At 35.7% G+C, this 27,025-nt stretch overlaps 1 protein-coding gene across 3 annotated transcripts in view; it reads right to left on the reverse strand.

The window, feature by feature from the left end:
• FTO (FTO alpha-ketoglutarate dependent dioxygenase) overlaps positions 1–27,025 on the reverse strand; it is a 257,550-nt gene that overhangs the window by 179,289 nt on the left and 51,236 nt on the right. For all 3 annotated transcript variants that reach the window (XM_063334325.1, XM_063334324.1, XM_063334323.1), the window contains 4 exons: positions 24,932–25,592; positions 16,418–16,561; positions 6,324–6,403; positions 4,351–4,494 (listed from right to left, as the gene is read on the reverse strand). In XM_063334325.1, coding sequence (XP_063190395.1) covers positions 4,351–4,494; positions 6,324–6,403; positions 16,418–16,561; positions 24,932–25,526 — 963 coding nt within the window. In that variant the 5' untranslated portion in view covers positions 25,527–25,592. The remainder of the gene's footprint in view (positions 1–4,350; positions 4,495–6,323; positions 6,404–16,417; positions 16,562–24,931; positions 25,593–27,025) is intronic.

The following is a 27,025-nucleotide window of genomic DNA, read 5'->3' on the forward strand; positions in this document are numbered from 1 at the left end:
ACATATTTTCAATTGTCCTTTAAACAATGATTAAAGGCCAATTTTAGGTTATAGTCAATACTGGGTAGTAAAAGGCCAACGGTAGCATTTGACATTTTGTGAGGCACTGCTCCTCAGTCAATTATTTAAAAGTATTGGTTATTAAATGCCACACGTGCAGGTGATCTATATTTTCTCTCTTCTGTACTAGCCAGCCACCAACCATGCTGTCAGCTCACTGTGATGTGCTAAAACATATTAACCTTCCTTCGGCTGCGTACACCACTACCCTTTCTCAGCAGTGCCCTTGGTCTCTAACACTGGATACCTTCAACTTAGCTAGCCCAGGCTTTTCTACATGCCTGTGCATTCACCACACTTAAATTTGTCTACTGGTGCCATAAAAATGGATCTGCTGTAGGCAAAAGCGACTGTACCTCACAAGCAACAGAGCAACCAATTCAGTCACAAGTTTTAATCATGGTAGTCAGGCTAAGCAAAAACCCTGATGAAGACAAAACCCTATCTTTTCAAACTTCATTACTGACCTTGAAACCTGCTACATTTTCGACACAATCCCCAGATGCTAAAAAAACCTCCTCTAGTGTTTTTACTTCATAGAGAACATGCAATTATTATTTTGGTGTTGGCAAATAAAGAAGCTTTGAAACTATCTCACACAACATGTAATATTATCAGATTTTGCATTACTCAGAGCAAGGAAAACAAATTTTCTTTGAAATGTGAAGAACAGGCTGGTGATGATCTTTTCTGCAGATTTATTTTTATATGTATGGGCACTTACATCATCTGCCCAGTAGTGTTTTATTACTTTAAAAAGCACTGGCTTGCCAGGTTTCCCCAGGTCCCCTCTAGCTCTGTTTGGGGCATACCCAGTAGCTATATATAATTTGGAAAGCCAAGCGTGATTCAGTAGGGGCAAGAGGTTCACATTCAGTGAACTCTGCAAGATCATTTATTTCAGGATAAATTATTACTAGCCACACAGCAATCTGCTTGCTTAAAGGGGCAACTTCATTCAATCTTGACCACTACGTGTGCATTGTTAGACTACTGTACTTGACAGCTGACCAGGTAATTACTTCTGTTCACCCTGCTCACCAGATACCCTGCTATCAAAGTACTTGTTCAGACTTCAAGCCCATAAGCTACTCTGACAAGCAGCACATGAACACCCTTAATTAAGGTTATCTTTACTTACAACTACAAAGTACATACTGGGAGTGAAGTGACTCACACATCTAACAAACAGCACATACCTCGCAATTACTCAGATATTCCTTTGAAGGCTGTTTTAGTAAGGGAGACCATGACAACAAAGCTAAGCCTAAAGAAATATTAAACTACCTGGCTGCCCGCTAGAGATGCTAAAAACCTCCCCAGGTTAGCATCTTACCTTTTCAACAGGAATACCTCTGTCAAGACATCGAAGACAGGGCTGTGACAAATGAACTCTGGGAAATCTAACATCAGTAAAGACATCCCCCAGACACTCTCCCATACCTCTTCTAGAGGTTTCTCTGCCCACCACGAAAATGGAAAAAACTAGGTCTCCACCTATGCCTCAGATCTTCAGTTCAAACCCACTTTATCAGCACAGCAAATCAATTTTCCTGCCCAGGAATACAAAAGCGAAGGCACAGAATCATACCTCATTCTTTCAGACTTACTCTTAGGCTTTTTCCCCTCCAGCAGACGCAGGTAATTCATCCAGACCTCATTTGGCAGAGCAGTTTCAGCACAGAATGTGAATCTGTACTAACCTACTGTATTTGAGCGTAGTTACACAGAGCCTGATGGCATTGTGATGGTTCTGTTCCGGTTAATGACCTATGAGGACTAATGACTTCAGATGTGCCAGCAAGAGGGGTAAAAATCCCAAACCCATAGCATCGCAGGAAGGTAAACAATCTAGAGCAATGGCTGCATCTAATTATCCGAGTTAAACCCTGTGAAGAACTTCAGTTATAGTAATATTTGAAGGTGAACTACAACCATACCACCTCCTCTCCAGATGGAAATACTACCTAATTTCAAGCTCATAATCTTTGTCCAGAAGAATAGAAAAAAAAAATCACAAGGAGGTTTAGAACTAACACAGAAAGCTGTATATCAGAACAGAAATACACAGGCAATATTGGCTGGCAGTTCTTCATTAATTCCATGATTGGATTTTTGTACAATTTTGTCTTTTGTATTGAAAAATATGAACATACTAAGAATAAAACCAAACAAAAAATAAACCAGGGACCAAATCCTGACTACGCCAATCAAATGGAAGACTCATTTGCATTAGTAAACATTTTGATTCTTTAAAGAAACAAAACACATTCTTGTTCTTCACCTGCCTGAAAAAATTTGGACCTAAAACCTGTATTAGTGCCTGAAAATATAAAGATTTATCACACAAGTGAGTAAAAGAAGCTTTTACATCCAAAAAAAGTTGCATTAGCCTCACAGATGCATGTTTCACTTCAGTGATGGTCAAAAAAGAAACATGCATTTACCACAGCGATAAGCCACTAGTAATTTTGTCTACTTGTGTAGCAAATAAATGAAATTTAAATACCACTTTAACATACAGAATTTATCCTTCAAGTGAAGAGGTGACCTTGGGAATTATAAAAGATTGATTATAAATTATAAAAGAATTATTAAAAAAAGGTGTTTGTATTCTCTTTTCAAATGAATTATAGATCCAATGTGTCTACAAAGTCTAAGTGTGCAATATGTACAAGTTAAACAATGATTTCTGCTACAGTATATCCCATATGCGTAACAGGAAACATCCCTGTATGTCACATAGCAAAATTATTCAGGTGACTGCGAACACCAGGGGCTAGTCTCTCACCTGATGTAACCAGCACATGCCTTTGATGTGAAAGGACCCGTGCAAATTTACACCAGCTGTGCATGTGGCCCTAGCTGTGCAAACCACATATGCGTATAGTTTTATGGACTGAGCCTGATTAATGTTTTGTAAAACCCTGCATGCATCAGACTTCTTTAAATTGCTCTAGGAGCTGTTTTGCTAAAAGCCAAGGCTGGAAATCTTTTGCCATCACTATATTCAATTTTACCATCTGTAAACACACAATACAGATAAAGTGTTCTACCAAGTTTTAGTAACAATACACAATATTACACTCCTCAGCAGATAGCAATTTAAACATTTTACACAAACTCTAATTCGAGTGAAAATTACCTGTGTACTCTATGGCTCCTAATAGTGATCATACTTATCTCAGTAGAAATACAGAACAGCTCTTTCAAAACGTCTGAATATAGGAGTGCTGTAAGAAAACCTGATATTTATGCAAAAAGTGGTTCAGAAGTTTGTATTAACTGGTTGCTATAGCCATTTTTAAAGAGAGATGCTCTTTTAAAGAGAGATCAGTGCTTTATAGTTAGGAACAGCAAAAGATTTGTTTCAGGTAAAAGGACGGCTTTTCCAGAGCAGCTAAACAATCCGACATTTTAATCACCCAATACATAGCTTTGACTAGATTATTTTTAAAAAAAAAAAAGAAAAAAAGAAGTCTTAAATCTACCATATTCAGAAACAAGACCCTTGTAAGAAGACCCAGTCCATTGTGTCACATTGACTCTATTCACTAACAGAGAATAAGAAAAATTACATGTTTTGTGATACTGCCTACCTTTTATACCACAGGAAAACCTGTTTCTGCAGTTTCCCAAAATACTGTCTGATATTTTCAATTCATTTGTCAAATTAATGTATTTCTTAAGACTGCAGATCTGTACTTCAAACAAGAAGGCACTGCCAGATTCAGTGGAATCCTGTGAAAGTGCACTGTTACACTTGCATATTTTGTAGCACAAAATGACCTATTTAAACATATTCCTCAGAACTACTTCCATGGTATTTTCTTCAGAATATACTTTAAAGCACATACCCACAACTGTGTCACACATGGCATTCTATAAAAACCTGGTTAAACACCTGACAAACAACTGAAAAATTTTACCTGCTCTTTCCCTGCAATTTTTTTTTCCTCCCTTTTTGTTAGAGAGTACTAGTTTGGTTTGTCCACCGCACTATCAGATTTGGCGTGATCTTACTGATCTTTTACTACTGATCTACTACTCTTTTACTCTACCAGCAGAGGGACTTAAAAAGGAAAAATGAAAACTTCCTGGGAATGAAAGTATCAATCCAAGCTAATCCCAATTACTGCACCCAAGGAAAAAAGTCATAAAAAACAAATTTCAAACTTATACAGGGCAATGCTTTGTGAGCAGCCAAACACTCTTAGTTGCCATTAATTCCATGAGCAGACTGCACCTCTCAGAATCTGACTGAAGTATTTTCAGTGTAGATCATCTCACCTCATTATGTATTTCTTCTACTTGCTTTACAACTGCAGTTTCCAGTGATTTCAAAGATAAAGCCTTTGAATCAGAATCAGTCTGTAAATTCTGGAGTGCCAGTTCACATTGTCCAAATATGTATTCCAATGTTCCTCTCGAACACTATAAAGATACAGTAAAAAAAATCATATACAGCCACTTCATAACATATGTATTTCTCAAATATACTGAATTATTTGCTTCTGAAATAATAAAAGTGAAGGAGCAGAAGGAATGTATTTCTGTAACTTTACTTCATGATTTTTTTTTTTTTAAACAAAAGTGTAATGCATCCTGGACTGTCTGTATAGTTATTGATATAAATTATGCAAAAGTCTAAACCATCAAACATCTAAGGCAACCAGTACAGTATAGATTGAAAGGAGAAAAAAAGGAATTCCTTTTAAACTTACTTTAAAAATATGGCATACAAAAACATGTCCATACTTTCTATTGCTTCCTGGCCAGTTGTTTTTTTTTTTTTTTTTTTTTTTTTTTTTTTAACAGTATTTCAGAATCAGCTGTATTTGCCCAGTTGTACGGGCTCCCAGTGACACTAAAATGGAGTTCCATATGCAGTCCGAGCGAGCTGTTTGCTTGCAGAGTGTAGAGAATATGAAGAAGACAAATTTGTGCTTCTGCTCCTTTTATTTTGTTTTCATTAAGTTTCCTTCAAAATGAGAAGGAAGCCTGTAAAAATCCTCTTGGAACAAAAGAAAGACCTACACCTTTTAATTATTTTTCAATTAAATACCTGTATCTTCAGTTAAATTTCCAGGAATAATTTTGAATAAGGACCCCATGGTCTCATATTCTTTGCAAAAAAAAAAAAATTCCATACTATACAACTTGAAGTCACAACAGTTTACATAAACAAAGCATAATCACTTAATAGGGGAACATTTCATACTATGAAAATACGTATGCATTTTCCTGCAAAAGTAACACAGAGACAGAAGCAGTAGGTCAGAGCATTCTTAAAATGAGAGATAAAAAATAAAGAATTATTTGTTTTTTAAAAGGTACGGTGTACTTTTACTGTATGTCAAATCCCAGTTCAAGGAAGCAGAGTTTATACTGGTTTGGGAAATAAAGGCACTGTTTTCACATTACAAACTATATATATGTATACGCCCATGTTTGGCGCTATTGCTTCATTTCCATTCCTGCACAAATTAGGGAGAGTAATGGGAAAAAAAGAGCATATGGATACATGTATCTCTCTTGCTTCAATAGTGGTATATTTTGTCTTGCTGAAAGAAGAAAGTGGTAACTGTATTTTTTTTAAATATCTTTGTACAATACAGACTATTTTTATTTTTCTGTATGCTTTCCCATTAGAATGCTACATAAACAAAACTAGTGATAACACCATGGAAAGCGATAGGGATGAAAGATCTAGTAAAAAAAAGTTAGAAAACGTATCTTAGCACTTGAGAATACGAGGCTGAAGGCTTGTTATCTCAGAATTACTCTGAGACAAGGGACTCTGTATCACTTTTCTGCTTCTTCAATCCTCAGATGCATGGAAGGATCCAATTTAATCCATACTCCTGACTCCTCTTAGCTGTTCTCACCTCCTAAAGGCCATTTTTTGTCAGTGGACACTGCTGACATACACGTTTTGAGCTTTTCCTATCTCATGATGAATACTGCCTTTCAACTAGGACCAGGATATGAGCACAGCAAAAAGGTTTTAAAACATTTCAAGTAAAAATACAGTTGTTTCTACATTTCATCAGTAAGCCCATTCTTAATTCATATCTACCAATGCAGAAACAAGCGTACCTCAATCCAAAAATAGACAAATAGCACTTGTTCAAGAGAACAGTCTGAGTCATAAGTGTAACTGTGAACCACAGATCTGGATAAGGCAACATGATGCTACAATATAGGGTACCGGAATATTAGTTTTATGAACGACCAAACAGTAAACTATTTTTGATACTTACATCTGCCACTCTGTGAGTTGAGCTGAATCGAGGAGAAAAACCAGCCAGAACACAGTGCTGATGTGTCATATTGAGATCATCTAGGGACAGATTAGAAAACCTTAAGTACAGGGGAAAAAAATTATACTTAAAAAAAATTATTCTGGCTGGATATGAATTAAAGACACTACATTGAACATTTAAAGAAAAAAAACAGAATTCAGTCACATATTACTATCTTCATTGTGCTCTAATGTTTAGCAGAGCGTAACTATTCACTGTTGTAGCGTTAAAGATCTTTATTCATCTTAGTTTCTTCCCAGTTTATACAGTTTGGAAATGGCATTTTCCCACCTCTAATGGGAAAAGCTCAACTAAACAAATTAATTATTTCAAAGTTGAGGATCACTACAAACAACAAACTACTCAAACTACCACCTCTTTTCTCAAAAATCACTAAACAGTACTGACATTTCCTGAAAAAATAAACAAAGAAAGAGAAAGAAACAAGTCAAAGGCATATTATTTCATCTTTTTATCTGAAACTTCTCTGAAGTTCTCCCTTCAGCTCAGAGCCAAGAAAATGGGAACCCAGAAAGCAGAAACAATCTGCTCAAAGACCTGTCTTCAGAGGGCTGTCATGGATTTGAGTTCACAAATTGGCAAACAATTCCAAAAACCTTTGTAGATGGAACCACTTGGTGGCCATCAGAGTTTTGTCAAAATTATCATAACTGAAGAACGCCTGAATTTTGACAAATTAGCACTTTTTAGAGGAAACTTATGTCTCTGGAAAAGTTCTGACTAAATTTAGTAGCAGCACTCACTGTTATGTTGAAAACCATTCATCAAGTGCTTTCAATTCAAACAGTTTTGGTGTTAAAGTTATGCTGCCCTCTCAACCTTCATTCAGGTTGAGAACACTCAGGAAAATCTATTAAAAAATTCTGTAAAATCACTCCTGGGTTATAGTCTTGTAAGTTAGTAGAAAGACACAAAACTAGGTGACCTGAAGCATCACCAAATAAAAACCTGTCACAAACAAAATTAGAAGAGAACAGGAATAGACACCTAACAAGATGCGAGTTAACTTGGAGTCTGTGTTTTCAACAATATCTGTTCTTTCAGGGAATTTAAATTCTGTCATCTTCATACAGCATGATGAGAAATTATCAAGCTTCATCCTTCCATCACATAAATATAACTTCTTTAAGAGATCAGTATTTGAACACCTGAAACCCCAAATTCCCTACTAATTTTTGAAAATGCTCTTTTGATCATAATGACAGACTAGCAGACTGAACAGTGTGAGGTTTAGCGGTATTCTCTTTATTACTGCAAAAAAAGAGATGCTCTACAACTTTTACTTTGCCCTGCAACAAGTCTGACACTTTAAAGTCTGAATAAGAATTCAGAAAAATGACTGAATTTATCCTAATCGTAAGAGCAGTGTCTTCTTTTTATGGAATTTATGAGCAACTATTAACAAAATCATACACAAGAAAGCAGATAGCATCACAAACTTGAAAAAAATAACAATAAAAATCCCAATTTATATGAGTAATAGGCAGACAAGTGTTATGAAATACAACTGAATTCCCACTGAGAAGTTTTGATGGGCGGCTTATTTTCTATTTGCATAAGGTTTGCAGATAGGTGAAGTTGAAAAGCTTGAAAGAACACTCCAAAACAAACAAAAAGAACACGCGAAAAAGCAATTTCCTACATTAAGATATGAGTGTTAATGTCCTGGTTTGAGGTAAAACAAAACGAAATTTATTTTCAGTCATTTTACTTTTCGGTTAAGCCTCTTCTAACTAGCTAACTTTCTGAAAAGTAAAATTATTGAAAATAAAATACTATCTGTTTCACCTTGCATAGAGCCAAGCCTTGCAAGGGCCACGGAACAATATTATCTCTGGACATTGCAACATTTAAATATCATAATCACTTTGAGAAGAACTGCAACAGAAAACAAACCTAAACACTTCCACGACCCCATTCAGTGCCCATTCATTGTGGTGTGCTTTATGTAGCAAACATAGCATTAAAAGTATTACATTTTGATTTGCACCTTTATTCAAACCCTTGTCAAATCTTTCATTGTAGAGCTCCCCCTTGAAATTGCTGCCAACTGTCTCTAATCCTTTACGACTCTTAGAAAAAAGCCTGTAATTTTAATTTAAGAGTTTATAATTCATCTAAAACTGTAATTGTACAAAAATAGTTGAAGCTTCATGGATTGCATGTCTCAAAGGATATTTAAAAAATACATTTTAGGTCTTAAAAGATTACAGTAAAGATCTGCTTTTCTTTTTCTTCTAAAAATATATTAATTGAAAAGAAAAAGCACTCTTAAATTGGCCATTGTCCATTTGGCAGCAAAAGCTTTTATTCACATACAGAATACTACATCCAGATTACTATTTTGGTTTTAGAGTGAAACCAAAACTGTTACCTTCCTTAGGCACCCATGTCAAAACTACCATAGCACTCTGGTGGTTTTAGGTAAAATACAATACATACAGAGCTAACATCAGTTTCATGTGATACAACACTGATCAATAAGGCTTGGAAAACCAAAACACAGCCTTTCCAGTATTATGCATCACATAAAACGCATGGATGTATGTTATGGTTTCAGCTAGGATAAAGTTATCTTTCTTGCTAGCAGCTGGTACAGTGCTATGATTGGGGATGAGAATGGTGTTGATAGCGCACCAGTGGTTTTGGTTGGTGCTAAGCTCTCAAGGCCTTTTCTGCTCCTCGCACTGTCCCACCACTGAGTAGGCTGGCAGGCACGAGATCTTGGAGGAGACACAGCCAGGAAAGCTGACCCCAGCTGACCAAAGGGCTCTTCCATGCCTTGTGCCATCATGCCCAGGACATGAAGCTGGGGAAGAAGGAGGAAAGGGGGAAAGTTCAGAGTTAATGTGTTTGTCTTCCCAAGTAACTGTTACGCATGATGGAGCCCGGCTTTCCTGAAGGTGGCTGAACACCTGCCTGCCAATGGGAAGTAGTGAATGAATTCCTTGTTTTGCTTTGCTTGCATTTGCAGCTTTCAGTCTACCTATTAAATTGTCTTTATCTCAACCCACGAGTTTTTCCTCACTTTTACTCTTCTGATTCTCTCCCACATCCCAACCAGGGGCAGTGAGCAAGCGGCTGCATGGTTCTAGCTGCCAGCTGGAGTTGAACCATGACAACATAAAAGCAGGAATATACCTATCAGTCCTGCTTTGGCAAACCGCATGCAGGCAGGTTATTTGTCAGACAGTCCTGAATTTGTAGTGAGGTAAGTAAGAGCCAACATCGTGCCTCTTCTGCATGAAACAGTTGGGCCTTATCTTGCCACAAATTCAGGACAGCCGTGGCAGGGACATCTCATTTCAGTATCTATTACAAAACCAAAACCCCGCAAAACTTATGTAAACTGTACAACGCATATGAGAAGTCACTTTTTATTTTAAATCACTATCAACACCAACTTAGTCATGTATTTAGTACAGTTTGAAGAACTGTCACACAATCCCTTCCTCCTTCTTCAAACAGTCTTGCCTTCCATATGGATACTTACAAGATGCATATGCCAATTAACTAACTGCTAGTTAAGAAAGAAGCTTTGAGAATTGGACTACAATTTTCTGCTTACATGACTGCTCTTCTCCCAAAGCTTTCCCACGTCTATGAAAAATGCTGTCAGTTGCACAGACTATTTTTCTGAAGTCTGGTCAGGCTTTTTGCTTGTTTGTAAATTTTAAACCACTACCAGTAATGCAAATTTAAAACAGTAATTGTAGAAAACAATCAAGAAAAACAACTGAAATCCAATACATGCCAGAGGGTTGTCCTGACCAAAGAGAATCTTCTCAACCAAAGCCTAATCACACATATTAAAGCTATTCGTATTTACCTGTATTAACAGGATACCATGGTGCCACCAGACACTGCACAAATGTGGATGATGACCCGCACTTCAGGCAGCATAATGCCTAAATCAGTTCCCCCAAACTACCGAATATTGTAAAGGGCTTGTTTGCATTCAAAGGAACACAACTTGGTTGGTAACGGACACTTGGTGTTTGAAAAAATAACTCGAAAAAATAACTTCATTTTTCTGCATGAGGTGGAGCACCTAAGAAACAATAAGCCTACTTCCTGCATACGCGTATATGGCAAAACCTGTATTTCTTTTAAATGGATTGTTTTATTCTTGTATTCCTACTACTTTCTGCCTGCCACTTCCCAATGAATCGTCTGCCACCTTACGGACAGATCCTATTATAGGGCTACTATAGCTGAGGCAAGATTTATTAAAAGAAATTAATCACATGTATGATTGTGTACAGGTGGCCAAAGCACCTTTGAAAACAAAGGTATCAACGTGAAGTCTGTTTGAATAATTTGGAGGTCAAATTTTGACTTTACAGATGAAGTACTAAGAAGTCGTAAGAATGTTTAGCAGATGATCTGATTAGTTGCAAATGCACACAACTATTTGACACAGAATCTCCAGCTACAGAAACTTCAGATAACACACCTTGTGTAAAACACAGTTACAAAATGGAGTTTTTATTTAATACAAATCCCTATTCCTCACACCTGCAGGAAAAAGAAAATTAAAAAAACTACAAAACCCAAACAATACAAAACCGTCTAAGGTACTTGGTGCTTTAATACATTTATCCATGCAAGGCCTCTGTAAAGTTGCTAACTGACAGAGAAAAACCTAAGGGTAAGGAAAGGTCAAGGGACTTGCCAAAGTTTGAGTGGAAATTCTGTGAGAGAAGCAGGCTTAACAGCTCCTAAAACCAATGCTATTGTTTTAACTCCTGAGCACCCTTCTATTTTCAGATGCAGAGTATTATTCACTATGTGGATCCCCTTATCAGACAAGCTTCTCGGTGATTTTCCTGCTATTTAAAGACAGCAGATACATTTTGGAATTCATATGCTGCATATCCTATTTTAAATTGTGGGAGCAAGTTCATGTCATAGATCTCTCTGTCCCTCCCCTGACCAAGACTTCTGCCACCCCGTTCTTTTCTCAAACACAACCCTCCCAGCGCAGAATTTCAGCACGGTCCTCTCCACTGCTTGAAACTACTGCCAGTTCCTCTGTCTTCTCTCTGATGCTGTTCTTCTCAGTCCCTGTTCCTGCCTCACTGCATGCTTTCTTCTAGACAGCTGAATTACCTGGGCACCAACAGGAGAAACAGTGAAAGCCCCGTGCTTGTATATATAGCCTTTGTCAAAAGAAGAGTCTAAAGGATATGTATATTATACACACTTAACTGACGGATGTATACATAAGTAATTCCACTACTTACCTAATTATCAGAGCACCAGTGAGGTGAGGAGCAGAAGCACCCAGAGAGAAACAATGACTGTACAGCCATGTCACTATAGACTATTAAGACATAACAAATGCAAGGTAGAAAGGAAAGAAATTAACTAGCCAGTCCTCACTGAAAGGAATAGGGACTAAAGGCCCCAAATTTATTACTTCTAGGTAAAGTACTTCCCAGGAAAACACAAACCACAATGGAAAATGCTCTTGGAATTAGCAACAGGGTTTTATATCACATTTTCTATCTTCCTGAACTTTTTAGAGAGTTGTCTTTTTGTCATCTATTTCATCAAGCAAATAGAAGGTACAGTGGGGTTTAAAGCACTGGCAAAAAGCTTTGATATTCTAAACACCACAAGTGTCTACAAAAGTGAAACGGACATGGGCCATTAGTTTTCCTAACTACCATAAACAAATAAAGAATTTTCTTTTTAACCATATTACAGTGCAATTTTCAAAAGCACTAAAATGCTTTTCCACCATTTACAATTCTACTTGTATCCAACTGCACACAATGCTTCAACAGGAGAAAACCTAACCAAACTAATCTTACTGGAGGTATGTCAACAAAATGCACCAGGAAGATATGCCTCCTTCCCCAAGAAATTATGGGTCAACGGAAAATTACCTTCATAACAGAAAGTTAGAGGGATGATCTGTCCCTAATTGAGAAATATTTTTAGTTTTTAAACAAGAAAAGTGTGCACAAACAAAACACAGAATAAATTAAAAGACCAAACTAAAAAAAAAAAAAAAAAAAGATGTCTGGGATTTGCCAGACTTCATGATCAAAGTATCAAAGTTTGGTAACAACAAACACGTTTCTGGGGTTTGAAGTCTTGATAATCAAGGAATATAGCATTTAGATTAAATGTGGACTCAAGAAAAAACAAAAGGGTTAAAAAGCTCCAACACATTCAAGATGCTAGAGAGCAAAGAGGGTTCAAGTTAGTTTGTGGAAATAGAAGCAGATTAAATATCTAGAAATAGTTTAATGAGCCACTATATACATGTGGAAGTGTTTCCATTAAATAGTTATCTTTAACCACAAGCCAACCTCTGCAATGTGTGCACCCTACTTCTGGTTGGTTAGGAAAATAATTTTTTGATGCTTCTTGAACTATAATTTGCTGGGGGTGGGGAGGGGTATAAGATTCCAAGTTCATCTTCATGCTGTTTTAAAACCCTAACCTTCAAGCAAGAGCTTGATCTATGGGAAACAGCTGCAGAAAAGTAAATCTCCCTTTGAAAAAGTCCAGAATGTATTTTTGTTAAGTATGTTTTGAAGTCATGGTAGGAAAATTAGAGAAAATTGTAAATCTGCTTGCAAATCTGGTCGTGTCTAACTCAAAGATTAGGGGAAAGATTCCAATTTAATAGTAAGACCATGACAAGCCTAGTTAAGCATGCTCTAGGACAGAGCAGATGGGGCCCTTTGCTCACCTCCACGCGTTTTGGATTTATTGCACGCACCCAACACGTTTCATATTAGACACTCCTTGACTGTGTACTTGAGACAGCAGGGTTCAGTATGCACTTCCTCTGCAGACCAATATATTATTCTAAATTGAGCTAAAGTGTTTCCGTTTCATGAGTGATATAAAGTTCAAATTTGAGTTTTTAGGCAGCAGATTTGCAGTCATTCACCAGATCTTTTTTCCTTCATAGTAGGAAAAGTAAGCCTTAAGAAAAAAAAATAAAAATCTGTCTTTCTGAAAGTAATTTTGGATTTTGTTGGGTTTTCTTTAAACAAAATACATTTATATTATTGTAATAGCTTATTTGAAGGATGGATTTGATCACTGCATTTTTAGTACTAACATACATTTAAATTATGGCTTATGATTTCATCTGAAGAGGACTGCTGAGAATGCAGGAGTACATTTATATTTTAAGACTGCATTTTAACAAAGTTCTACCAGAATAACAAAACCATTTTGTAGAGCTGATGAAGGGAGGAATATAAACATTACTAAATGTCTACTACAAATGCTAAAAAACACCCCCAATCTTTTTGTTACTTTGATATATCCATTGGTCAGGATTTACAAGTTACTATAATTGCACATTACTATTAGAAATATCAAATCACCACAATTTCTTGTCTAAAATTTGTGTGGATAATACTAGGAAATAGTTGGGGTGTTACATGTAAAGGAACTGATAGAACCGGACTTTTTAATTGTAAGCAACATCCTGAATTTGACATTTCAGTATTTCACAATGTTCATATAAAGCAGTAAGCAGTACTCCATTTCCACAACTGGAAGAACAGACCTGCAGAGTTGTTCAGTTTTTTGCTAGAGCTCGACAAGTCAATGGTAGTCAGAAAGAGTACAAAGTCCTACCAATAGGTCCCTGTACATCAATAGCTCCTACTAGCTGCAGTACTCTAATGCCTTTTTTTTTTTTCCTAGATGCCTTGCATACTGCTGCCACTGCTTTTAAAATGATGCCAGGAAGAAGATTCTGCTTACTGACATGAAGCTCTGGAACGTACGATGCATAAAGACACAAGATAAATGAATGTAAAATTGGCCTCTTTATTACCCAGTTACTTTTTATACAACGTTTTCATATTTTATCTTCTAGATGGCATCCTCAAGATGCCTCCTCTTAAAATTCAGTTTAAAAAATCTGAACAGTAAAAAAAAAATACAGGAAACTGCACACATCCACTTAATTGACTTTTACTTCAAGTGAAAGTGATAAAGGCAGCTCTGCTGTACATAAAAACCCAATAAAAGGGCTAGTTTGAAAATACTCTCTCACGCTGTATAACATTATAAATTTTTTTTAAGTAATTGAGAAAAAATATAAAGGCTATGGAAATGCAGAAAAGATTATCAAACACCTGGCCTACAGAGCTCAAATCTGTTGCTCTTCACAAAGTATTAATAAGAAAGTGATTTACACATTGTCTTCAAAAGAATGTTTAATATATCCTTTGTTTCCATCTAAACATGATCATGATGTTACATGTTAAATAAACTAACTTTCTGACCCACCCTTCATATAGCTTCCCTGATAATATTTTAGTTACTGTTTATAAATTCCATTGGGGAATAAAAATTGTCCTTCTGATTTTGTAACTCAGTCAACTACACTCTACAGTATTTTACAATAAAAATACTGAAGTTAGACCCCTTCTTTTATTACTTCCCTTCTGAATCTGTTGCCCAGCAAAGCTGTGTATGCACAAACTTTCCAGTCAGGAAGGATTAGATAAGAAGCTTACTTCATACACAAGCTGCTATTGCACAAAAATGGATTAGTAATTCCCTTTCTAGGAATGTTTAGCTGCCACTTAAACTTCCTTTTCATATAAAAAAAAAGTCTCAGGTTCCCTCCAGGCTGCTACTCTATATCTTCACAAATACAGAAAAGGGAGGCACATCCACACCTCTGTGCCAAAGGATCTCAAATCTTAACACTTTATCTGTTCATATCTGAACACGCTTAAGAGCCCAGGCAGTCCAGCTCGTTTACACATGATACCTCACTGATGACAGCATGCAGGATTTGATGAGGTAAATAAGAACAGGGACTGGTATATGTTTTTTTTTTTTAAGATTGCCCACAAATGTATTGTTTGTAGTAAGTAAACTGTTTTCATATTTGTTGGAAGACGAAAGTGAAAGGTAACAGTGAAAAGACTGTTCAGTCCAATAAGTTGGCAGCGCGACAGGTCATTCTAGGGGTGTTCCATGGTGTCTACCGTCCAAGTCACAAACACATAAACAGGGAACACAGCAAGCGCTCCCACTCTTCAAAGACGATGTCTGTCAAGGTCACTGAACAGGCAAACATGGTCATGTCAGAAATGTTGTTGGTGTTTTGAGTTGTGTGATTTATAACTAAATATGTTTAAACAAAAATGATAACTAAGAGAAACACAAGCCAAAAGAGAAAGCAACAGATTTTGTGTCAACAAACCTTAGCCACAGTTCTTGCTTCTTTCTTTCAATGGGAAAACCTTAGTGTGTGAGCTCAGCTGCTCAAGTAAATGAACTCAATTTAATTTTCTTTTTTTAATCCTCTACACTTGAGACATTGAGACTCACTCTTGGAGTATGACAGCTTTGTTCATTATGATCTTAGTATAATGCCACTACTAGAATATAGTACATTTGAATATACATATGGAAAAGCATAGCAGGAAGACAGATGTCATGCCTAAAACTGGTGACAAATAAAACAAATCTACAGATTGGTACAGCAGTTGACACTTCAAGAACCATGGTACCAAAAAAACTTTAAGACTGCTACAGTCACAGTTTACATAATATGTGACCAGTCTATAAGTCAGACCCAAGAAGAGGAATTATTTTGGTTGAACGTAACAGACACAGGTGCTCACAGTTACTCAGTAAAACTGCATTAAGAATAGAAAGAGGGATACGCATCTACAAATACAATGACGGGACAGACACAGCTCAACTTCTCACAAGATCTGGGGAAATTCTGCTTATGGCCCGAAGCCTGACTGGGACTAGCAATTATGACTGCACAACAGACAGAAAAGGCTCAAAAAGAATATTTTCCTCTTTTAGCTGTGAGGTGAAAGCAACATTAGGGAAAAAAGTCCCCCACAATACACTGGAAGCGGGCAAGGTAGGAGGAATTTATTATATACTCTAGCCAGATCTTAGGTCTTTCTAAATAAGTAAAGTCCTAACTGAAAGTTATAGTAATTTATATTAAAATAAGTGTCATTTTCTCTCTTTTCAACAGAAAGTTCATCATCTTAGCCCTTGAAAATTACCAAGCATCAAGTAGAAGTCTCCTTGGTGAAGTGGTATTGCTAATCCAGGGGTCTCTATGTCCCATGCAACCTTCAAGCCTACATGCCAAACAGCTGGGTCTCGTCCCTTCAGTTTTTGTTCATTACTTTCTTCCGCAGCTGAACCTTTAAAGAGAGGGAGGAAAAAACACCACAAAGATGACAGACAAGGTGAGAACCATAAAATACAAAATCTGGTCTAACAATAGAGACTTAATGATAACCCACATTGGTACAACCTTAATAGGCTTAAGTTTTCTATAATCTACCTTTGGTATAATCCCCATCTCCAAATTCAGTACATAATAGGTAAAAAAAGCCATATGAGATCAAGAATTTTTTGCAACCAGCTTTACCAAGATGAAAACTTCACGTTAAGTACAAAGTAAAGGCGAATTAAGGCAAAACCTGTAACGGACTCAAGTTTTTCTGAAGTTCTCAAGTAAACTTATGGGAATTTTAGTTAATCTTCACTCATTTTATTATTTTTTTTTCTTTACACTACTGAAACTATAAGCATAGAAGATAAAAAGAAAAATATGCAGCAACACTGATATAAAAATAGATAACTTCCGAAAGAATTTCAAGTCATAAACTGCCAAAGCATTTTATGAACAATTTCACTTTTTTACATACTTGCAATTTCACCAAATCATAAACCAAGGCAAAGTAAGGTGAAATAACAGGCACGAAACACAATCTAGACAAACAAAGTTGACTGAATCTTGGAATCGTATCTGTCACTCTTTTCTCAAAATTATTAGTCAAACATGCTAGATAACATGCGCAAGAGCCAACAAAGCTTCAATACATTTGTCACAACATTTTTCTTATCATTAAGCAACATGAATGTGTTGAGCTCGGGGAAAAAATAATCCACTGCATAGAAATAGTATTTAGAGCTTAATCCCTCAGAACTATTTTCATAAGCTTACTTCACTGCAGTATAAATTGAAAGATACAGTCAGCATTTATAACAAGGTATTTGGGAGCTATGGTATAACAGTTTTATGGCTAAAGTAACAGAGCATTTTGACAGAGGGAGGATGAAGTTTTAATAAGCAGTTGGCACAGAACAGCAGTGAACGGTTAGAAATCACCAACTACGTAGCACGCCTCATTACTGCTTATAACATCAGTAAATGCGTGTGTCCACTTCACTGTCCATTTCAAGTGTGCTTTCATCTAATAATTTTTAAAACTTTTGTCTTCATTTAATTCCAGAATGAAAATACTAAAGTAAACTTATAACTCTTATTATAATATGCACACATAAAAAGTGACCTTGAACTCACATTTTCAAAAATATTCAAGTCATCCATCTGACATGGTTACTGCAATGTTTGTTTAGTTGGGAGCAGCCTTTAAGGATTAATAAATTGACTTCATTTCCTATGTCAATTAAATATTGCCTAAATTCAGAAAGCAAGAGAGCCAAAATCTTTTAAAAAGCCAATCTAAAGTTCTTAGTTAAAACTCCTACTGTAAATTCAGTCCCCATATTCCCTCCCTCCCCTGCTGCAGTTGCCATCCAGCTGAAGCTTTGGCTCAGGAGCAGCTCTAGGCCTTTCTATCAAGGAGCACACAAATGAGAAAACAAGAGCTAGCAAATACTCAGAAAAATCAATACTAAAGTCTTCAAGGGGCTTTCATATTTTCTGCCCTGTTCAGATAAATCGTAACTTAATTTAAGAAAAATGTTTTCTGAAAACTGCAAATAGGATGGCTTTCAAGGCATTTTTAATGCAATACATCATGGATATTATAAAAAGAGGTAACCTTTCTGGGTTAACTCTCTCTGTTATGCTGCTTTCCCATTCACTTTGGCAGCAGCACTGTTCACAATATGGCACCAATAAAATATAGAACTACAATCAGAGACAGCAATTTCAATCAAAGTTTCCCGGGGTCTCCTCATAAATCCAGCACCTTTGGAATGTGCTCGTTAAAATGACTTATTTTTTGCAGTTTGATAAATTTTTTATTGCTTAAGTACAGAGTTCAAATGTAGCTCACAGTCTCCTTTTCTCTACAGTCTCAATTATTGCACCTTATAATTATCAGCAGCAATTGAAACTGATTGCTCCTACCATGTTATTTTGGTAACAAATGGAAGCAAGCTGCTACTAGCTTTTAAATGCAAGCTATTCTGAAAGTGAGCGAAAGAAAAAAAAAAAAAAGACACCTTGTCATTTGTGGTATATCTCTAGGTAGCACTGACAAACTTTTACATAAGAAGATGTTATTAAATTCTGTATATCACACCTCAAGCATGACTGAATGCTGTATATTCATTGATATAATTACAGTTCCCATTTAAGTGAAAACATTTGGATGCATCTAAACCATAGGTATTTGAGAGTAAATCATGTGGACCATGCACATACACCGCACCTTAAGAACATGTATTTATTTTGAAGTAGACCATACAGAAATTGTCAAATGTAAAATACTTAATGGAAATATAATAAAACTACCTGCAAATATGAATTCTCTTCGTTAAAGATTTATAGAATTTGACCTGCAAGAACCCTTTACACTTGCATCCCAAATGAAATGGTGCAACCAGGTAACAAGCTTACCACAACATAACAACACCACCTCATCAAACCTGTAATTAAGGTAGAACCATGAAAGAGAGAATGTAGCTGCAGAAAATTGGCCATAACATTATGCTTCCAACTAAACAGCTCAAATTTCAGAGATGTTCCAGCTCTAAGACCCGATCTTATCAGATTAGGTTCAGAACAACATGAAACTTGTTTTCCTGGATCTAGTTTGGTTACTGATCCACAGTACAGAAAGTAGAAGTAGCCTTGAAAGATTTCTTTGCTATCAGCACCAAAATCTTGAAGAGTCTGAGAGTTTTTTGGCACTCTGAAACCCTAAATGTTCTCAATTCAAATTATAATGCCAAACTATATCCTAAATGTACTACTCTTAAATCAAATGTGATTTCTTAGACAATGGAATCACTGCCAACACATTGCTAAAAACTACCAGAACTGTAAACATCTACTTTGTCATTAAATCCAACTGACCGCTGTTCTACAGATACAAAAAAAGAATTCCTTTTTTTTTTTTTTTTTTTTTACAGATTGATTTTTCAAGTTTAAAAGAATTTGAGTACACGTTCAGTGGTTAAATATACACATTATTGGCTTCAATAGCAATTTATATATGTTATATGCAAAAAGTGAAAGAAGCAGGCCATGCTTTGCTTTTCAGCTGCTGGTGGGAAAGAATAAGTATCTACCCAGAGATATTCTTCTGACTTGTTTCTGAAAAGCCATAGCATAAGAGGTTAATTAAACTGTACTAACACTTCAACTTTTGCTTGCAACTGGCATTCATGAAAACAATAAATGGAAGATTTGCCAACATTGTTCTTATCAATTCACATTTGGAATACCATGTCCAAATATATCAAGAACAAAAGCAACAAAATAAGAACAAAGAATATTCTGTCATCCCTTCATTCTTGAAGGGGAGACTTTATTTGATCAAATCAGTGAGAGCATGGCTAAAAAAAAAAACACAAAAGAAAAAAACCAAAATACCATAGCAGTTTTAATTCAAATTATGATTTCTTTTTAGAAAACAAGGATTCAGATCTATTATTATAAGAGTAATCAGATCATTAAAAATTTATGATTCTCTCGGAAAATAATTCCAACTGGGCAGAATCTACAAGTTGCAGATGTGACCATTTAACTCACATATTCATTTCTTAAGTAGTCATATATATTTTTCTACATAACATTTCTATTCTTTCAACAAGCAATATTTCTACTACATTACTGGCATTACAAACCATTTAATGTAATTATTCTCACCCTGTACAAATGTCTACTTTTATCTGTCAAGCAGTATATAAAGAGGATTATTGGTCAATTACAAATTTAGATTGACTTCGATTCTGAACAACTTTCGTAGCTTCAGGATTATTTTTTTTTTTAACCTAGTGAAGAAACATACGTCTGTAGTGCATCTCAATTATTTTTATTTCCAATTACTGTAGAAATTAAATAGCAGTCATTAGGTTTAGTGCTAGAATATCACTTCTAACATCACAGTGTGAAAAATACAAATAGCATTTTACAAAAGAAAGCATAAAAGCTCCTTCAAGATCAGTCATTACTGCAACTTTAAGTTTGTTAAACTTTCAACATTACCTTGTTAGCGAACAGAGCCAGTTGTTTAGTACTTCAGGAGATTTATACAGCAAGTAGGCCTAACAGCAGGATGGCAAACAAGATACTGTAAAGAATTCTAGAGAAAACTACTTATCTAACTGCAAACATAGTCTGTGGGGAATCCAGGCAAGAGAAAGATGGCCACTTCCAGTGATTAGATTATCTTCCATCTCCTTTAAGTTGGTAACTGAAACAAGTCTCTACTTCAAAGAGCATCTTTAGAACCAACTAGTGCTCTGCTAAGCAATAAAAATTCCTACAAAACTTAAAGACCTGAGGGAAAACTGTTCATTAATAAAATTTCATGGATAAAATCCAATTTTTGAAAACGTCCTCATTCCACGAGTATTTGGATTGCAACTCACTTTTATAAATAGAGCAGGAAATAAAAATGGGTTATTAGCTTACTATAGTAAAATCCTGAACAAGTTTTTACCTTAATGGTCTCATGTGATAGGATATTTGTAAGCTAATGTGTTATTAAAAATCCTGAATTGCTCAAAATTTGGAATTCCTGTTCCATGGTAAATTCTGAAAAGTAAATTAATTCTGAATAGTGTTAGTGACAGTATAATTGAACACACATTCCGTTACGTATTCAGTTCTGCACATGCACCATGACTACCACTCATGCACTTTCATGCAGTACACACATTAAAAGAAAGCTTCCCAAATTTTTTTGAGGGCCGATTCTTATCGCTTGATAACTACTTTTAACCTACTGTAATGTAATGCATTTTATTTTAATGTAAATAAAACCAAATACTATTTAGATGAACATTAAACAAAACATCTATCTTATTCTGTTCTTAGAAACGTACTTCACTTGAAGTTGCTTTGAAACAGTTTGACACTGGAAACAAGAAAACAGCGATACTAATTAGAATATCAGCTTCTTCCAATACCTTTATGTTGACTCTCAAGTTTCTTTTCTGGCATATTAAAAACTGCTTCTACTCCAATTAATACTGATCAAAGTTTCAAGCATTAAATTTTCATTATGACATCAAACGCTGAACAAGCGAACAAGAAAATAAAGTTGTTTCAATTACAGTAGTTATCTGTTTTAATGCTATTTAATCAAATACGTGGATACCAAACAATATAAAAATACAAATTAAAGTAAAAAGAAAGCCATATAACCTGAGTTGTGCATCTCTAAGCAGTCTGACAAAGAGCTGCCATAACAGAGTAAGAGTGCTTGACTCCTAGGGCTCCTGCTGTTCAAAACCTGAAAACTGGGAGTTCTGCATTTGTGGCAGGATAGATTGGTACCAGCCATGAAGCTCCAGAAGCCCATGCTTCCCCATGCTAAGGGGCTGCCACAGATTCCTCGGTGTTTGGAGTACCAGAGACACCAGTAGGAATTTGAGGAAGTGGGACTTGACAAAAAAAATGCACAAGACCTAACAGAAAAGAGAATCAAGCAAGTTGTAACAAAAATCAACACACTTAATTTACGTTTGAATTTCCCACATAATCAGTGTTTGCTCTGAGAAAATTACTAATGCATCTAATCAACATCATCTAAGGAAAAATTGTTCCATCAAAATATTTCTGATTACCTCTACTCTTTTTACTATGTAATCTATTACGATTCTGTGACAGTCTTTATACACTGCAGTGAGAATTCAATGCTAACTCAGTACTAAATGAATTTATGGAATAAGTACTAGTAAAAAATACTGGCATAAAGTGTAAATATAATTATGGAAAATGGGAAAAGGAGTCAAGGTACGATTCTACAAAGATTTAACAACAATCTTAAAAAAAAAATGTGGAGCTTCTTCATGCTTCACAGTTATGCAGAGCTTGGTAAGAGATATAGTAAATACTGACAGTCTTTGTGAACTGCAGAAATGACCAACACATTGAAGTGATATGGAACTGGAAAGAATATTATAGGCACTGATAAGTGTATAACCACCACCATTTGAAAGCTATAAACAGGAAATCAGAAGAGCAAAAAAGACTATTTATTTCTAGAAAACCAAGTAGTCTAATTACTCCTCTCGTATACACTGGGAAGAAAACTTCAGCACACACGAGTATTTAATTACAATGCCATATTCATAAACTATAAACAGGTTCCATTTCCTTCAATTTTTGAATAAGTAGGCCAACTAAAAATACAGCTTCACTTCAGGGTCATACAATGACAACCAGAACCTGAATACAGACAGATGCGAATGAACTGTTTTCACATAAAGGTATACGACAGGACATTTCCTTATGATGCTCAGGAGCCACGCTAGACGCCTCAAATTCTCTCTAAAGTTCATTAAACCAACTTGAGCCATGGTCAAGAGCGATCAAATGGAATTCAACCTTGTTCAAGTTCGGATCTGACTTCATAAATCATTTTCTGCCCAGAAAGTGTCTTTTACACTGTCTCCAGCTACACTGAGGTTTTAGTATCACTGTCTCCTGCCAAGAGATTTTTTTCCCTCCCTCAATATATAACCAAACTTCAGTTTGATCAAAAACTTTTGGAATCATTGCAAAAATACAAGAATTTGAAGTAGTAACTTTTTAATTATTTTGTAAATGTAAGTGATAGTACAATTAATTTATTCACTGGAAAGCTCCTAGGTTTTTTAAATTTTCATGTCTATTTTTAAATCCTTTAGAAAAAATACAAACTTTTAAGTATAAGTGTATTTGAAAAATCCTTGTATGTGAGAAAAACATTAATTATATAGAGATACCAAAATAATTTTTGGTCTAAATATATCAAATATTTCTATCCTCATCGATCAAATCTTGCATAGAATTTGCAGTGGTTTTAAAACAGCATAATTTTTACCTAACTTGCTGAACTTGAAGAAACAAAACCAAGTGACAAGTTATAAATAAACATAGCAGCTTTCTTTTTTGTTAATTTATAGCTCTCTGAACTTAAAGGGACTCATTTTTTTGCCCTCCATCAGCAAGTTTTATGTTAAAGTAAAAAGTTTTTAAGCATATTACAATAAATCTTCACACACACCATTATTACTGCAAGTTCATGCTTACGTTTCTTTAAATATTTTTTCAATAACATTTTAAGTTAGCTACAATACTACTGAAAAGACACATATACTGGACATAAAATATCAACATCATTGGTGAATAAGACAGGAAAAAGTTCATGGACGAAATGACATTTCTGCTGGTCATGGAATCTATTCTATTCAGTTTGATAAACCAGCTGATGTTTTATGTCCAGGAAAATGTAAATACAATAATTTTCACTGAACATTAAATAACAAAGCGTCCCATAGTTTCAAAACTAATAACAAAACTAAGAAAAGAATGCACATTTAAGTATAAGCTATAATTTTTACATCACGGTCTTTAGCCAAAACCTACCGAAGTCAACATGAATTCTTCCCACGTTTTGAAGCAAACATCAAAGGATTTTTGGAAGGACCAAAAATCAGTTCTGAATTAAGAAACATAAGGGAGCATTTGAAAATTCAAATCAAGTGTCTAAATTCTAATCTTATGTTTGCAAAACTGGAAGCCATTATAAAAAATCCAAGGCTTTGTTCAAAAATTGTTAGGAAAAAATAAACAAAAGCCTTCATGTCTGTTTATAAATAAAGATGGGAAAGGTACTTTAAACTAAAAGTGAAATTATTTAATGACTCTTCAACAACACATTTTTCCCCCTAATACTGCACTAAATAACTAAGAGTTCGCAAAGCCTGTCAGACAACAGGTCTTTTAATGGAAAACTTCCACCCTTCCCAAGTACAGAGATGTTGGCAAGTCCTCTGCAAAACACCACTACAGCATACCTAGACGAAATATATATACACACTTCCAAGTAAATACAGTAATACTTCTATACAAAACCAACCTAAAACGATCTTCCCAAAGAAAGAAGAGTAGTAATATCAGCATAAAGCAGAAGCAAGTCTGTATATGATAAATTACACGATAAAGACAGTGATCTCTACTACAGTGAGACATGTTACAGGACAGAAAATATGCACACGCATTAACCTGAAATAGGTATTCGACAGATTTTGATTTCCTGGCTCTTAGTCAGGAAGTTAATTGTACCAATTTTTAAATCTACTTACAGAATGACTGATGAGCCAGCTGCAGTAAACACAGGTATATTTTGTACAGGTTTTAGTAGATATAAAGATAGGGCTTAAACACAACAAGTACCACAATGTATTCAGAAACACATGACAGATCTAGACTAGCATGCAGGTGTGCTTATGTACGTACCACAAGGAAACATAAAAGAGCTTCAGGGATTTAAGATATTTATATCACTAGTCAACTCCTGCCTCCCATCACTCACCTTCACAGCTGTAACTGTACACAGCAACCGTTGACCTTTCAACCAGATTCTCGTCATGGTGCCAGCTCACTGCCATGCTCCCCATTCCAAAATAAGGTTCTTGTTTCAAGTACAGCATTTGTAGGGGATCCATATAATTTAATAAAGTCAAGTTATAAGATGTTCTGTTCTTTAGACTTATGTAGTCATCCTCTGGTACACAACAAATGCTTTGATCTTTTGAAACGGACCCTTTCTCCGTAAGAGAAGTAGCAAAATTTTGCTCCCTATCTATTACAGTAGTATCTTTAGTTTCTTTGGTCTCAAACGAATTTTGTCCTTGCAATGCCTTGACTGCTTCAATATGCAAGTAGTCATTAAGTCTGATTAATGCTTTACAAGCATCCTGTATTTGAGGACTGCAATAATTTATATCATAACCTTCAGTAGGCCAAGGAACTGTAAATAATCTTGTGTTCAAGTACTTGTAAGTGCATCCTGGGTTTCCAATTAATATACGAGACACTGGGGTAACAAAATCTTTTCCTTTGATCCTTACAAGATCTTGAAAGAAACAATCATGTTTTCGCAAGGTCAGAAAGCCTTCTTGTACCATTTGATGTAGCTCTTCAGGTACAGTATCAGATTTTCCAAAAATCAGCTTGGAATATTTGGTCTTCCACTAAAGGAAAAAAAACAAACAAAAACAGCAAAAGAATTATTCTTTTTACATGAACAAAAGTATTCCATATATTCAAGAACAGACAAGGCTGTGTTGATAAGCTACCAAGCATGAGTCTAGAATACGGTGAAGAAATAGATGCCAGTATTTGTTAGTTTATTTTCATATTTCAATATATTGCACCAACTGTGGATATGTAGCAGTGGCCTGTAGCCAGAGACTATAACCGGGTCAAATCTCTAAATAAATAGATCTGAGGATTCTGGCAGAAATCAATAGAACATACAAACTTTCCTGATAAATCTGTAGATAACGCTACCTTTAAGTATACAAACAATGGAATATCAAGCAGTAACAAACTGACTCCTCTTTTGGCAATGCCATGGCGTTGCAAAGACCATTCTGTCTCATTCTGATGTACAGAATTCTAGAGGGCTACATGACAAATTGAAATAGTTATATGTAACAACAATTTTTAGGCTAAAAATAACATAATGAAAATGTAAATTTTCAAAAAAGGCTAACATTCTGCTGCACTGTACCTTTATTTTCAAAATAGCCCTTGACATGTTGGTCCTTTCTATTTTCATATTCCTCAATGCATGCCAATTAGCTCTCCAATTCTATATAAAAGTTCCCCTTTTATATTAAGAAAAAATATGAATAAATATCCAAACCAATTTTCCCCCCCATCTCCCCACCCGTAATACCCTTTTACCCTTTTTCCTTGTATCATCTTCTGACCACACCAGCTCTGGTATCAGCTGGAGTTCAGAGTCCAGCTGTCTGTTGAGGCAACAACTTCCAGCAAGGTACGATGCTGCTAAACAGCAGTATCTTGCTTTGCGTCCAAAATACTGCTTCCCACTCCAGGAAGGCTTGGATAACTTCATTTTGTTATTCTGGTTTTCTAAGGAAATCAGTATCGTATAATCACACCTTTTATCGGCTGCCCATAAATCTGCTTTAACTACTGCCGAGACTGTTTGGCTGGACAAAGGCTAGAGAATAAGTTCTTAAATAGACCAAGTTCCTATGTATTTCATTAAAATGAATAAATAAATAAAAGAAACGGATGCAAACTAGTGCCCTTAGTAAGTGAGCTTATCGGGTGTCAATTAGCATGTGTGAAGCTCCGAACGACTCACAACACCTATTTCCTTCATCCAGAAGTTAGTCACTAGCCTGGGGAAAAAGGTAAATACTGATGGTGTTGTGGGGAAAAAAGTTAAGGTAAACTGAAGTCAGAAGGCATTAGGCAAGGGGGCAAGAGCACATGGATGCCCAAACCTGATCTATCAAAACTTTTACTAACATGATGATTTATGTTCAAAGTGCTTTTAAAAAACAAATAAAAGCCACCAGCACAAAAGCATCACACTGACCTACAATCCCATCTGTGGGCTCCTTCTGGCACAACTCAAAACCACTTT

This window comes from Chroicocephalus ridibundus, chromosome 4, assembly GCF_963924245.1.
Source record: "Chroicocephalus ridibundus chromosome 4, bChrRid1.1, whole genome shotgun sequence".
Classification (NCBI taxonomy): Eukaryota; Metazoa; Chordata; class Aves; order Charadriiformes; family Laridae; genus Chroicocephalus; species Chroicocephalus ridibundus.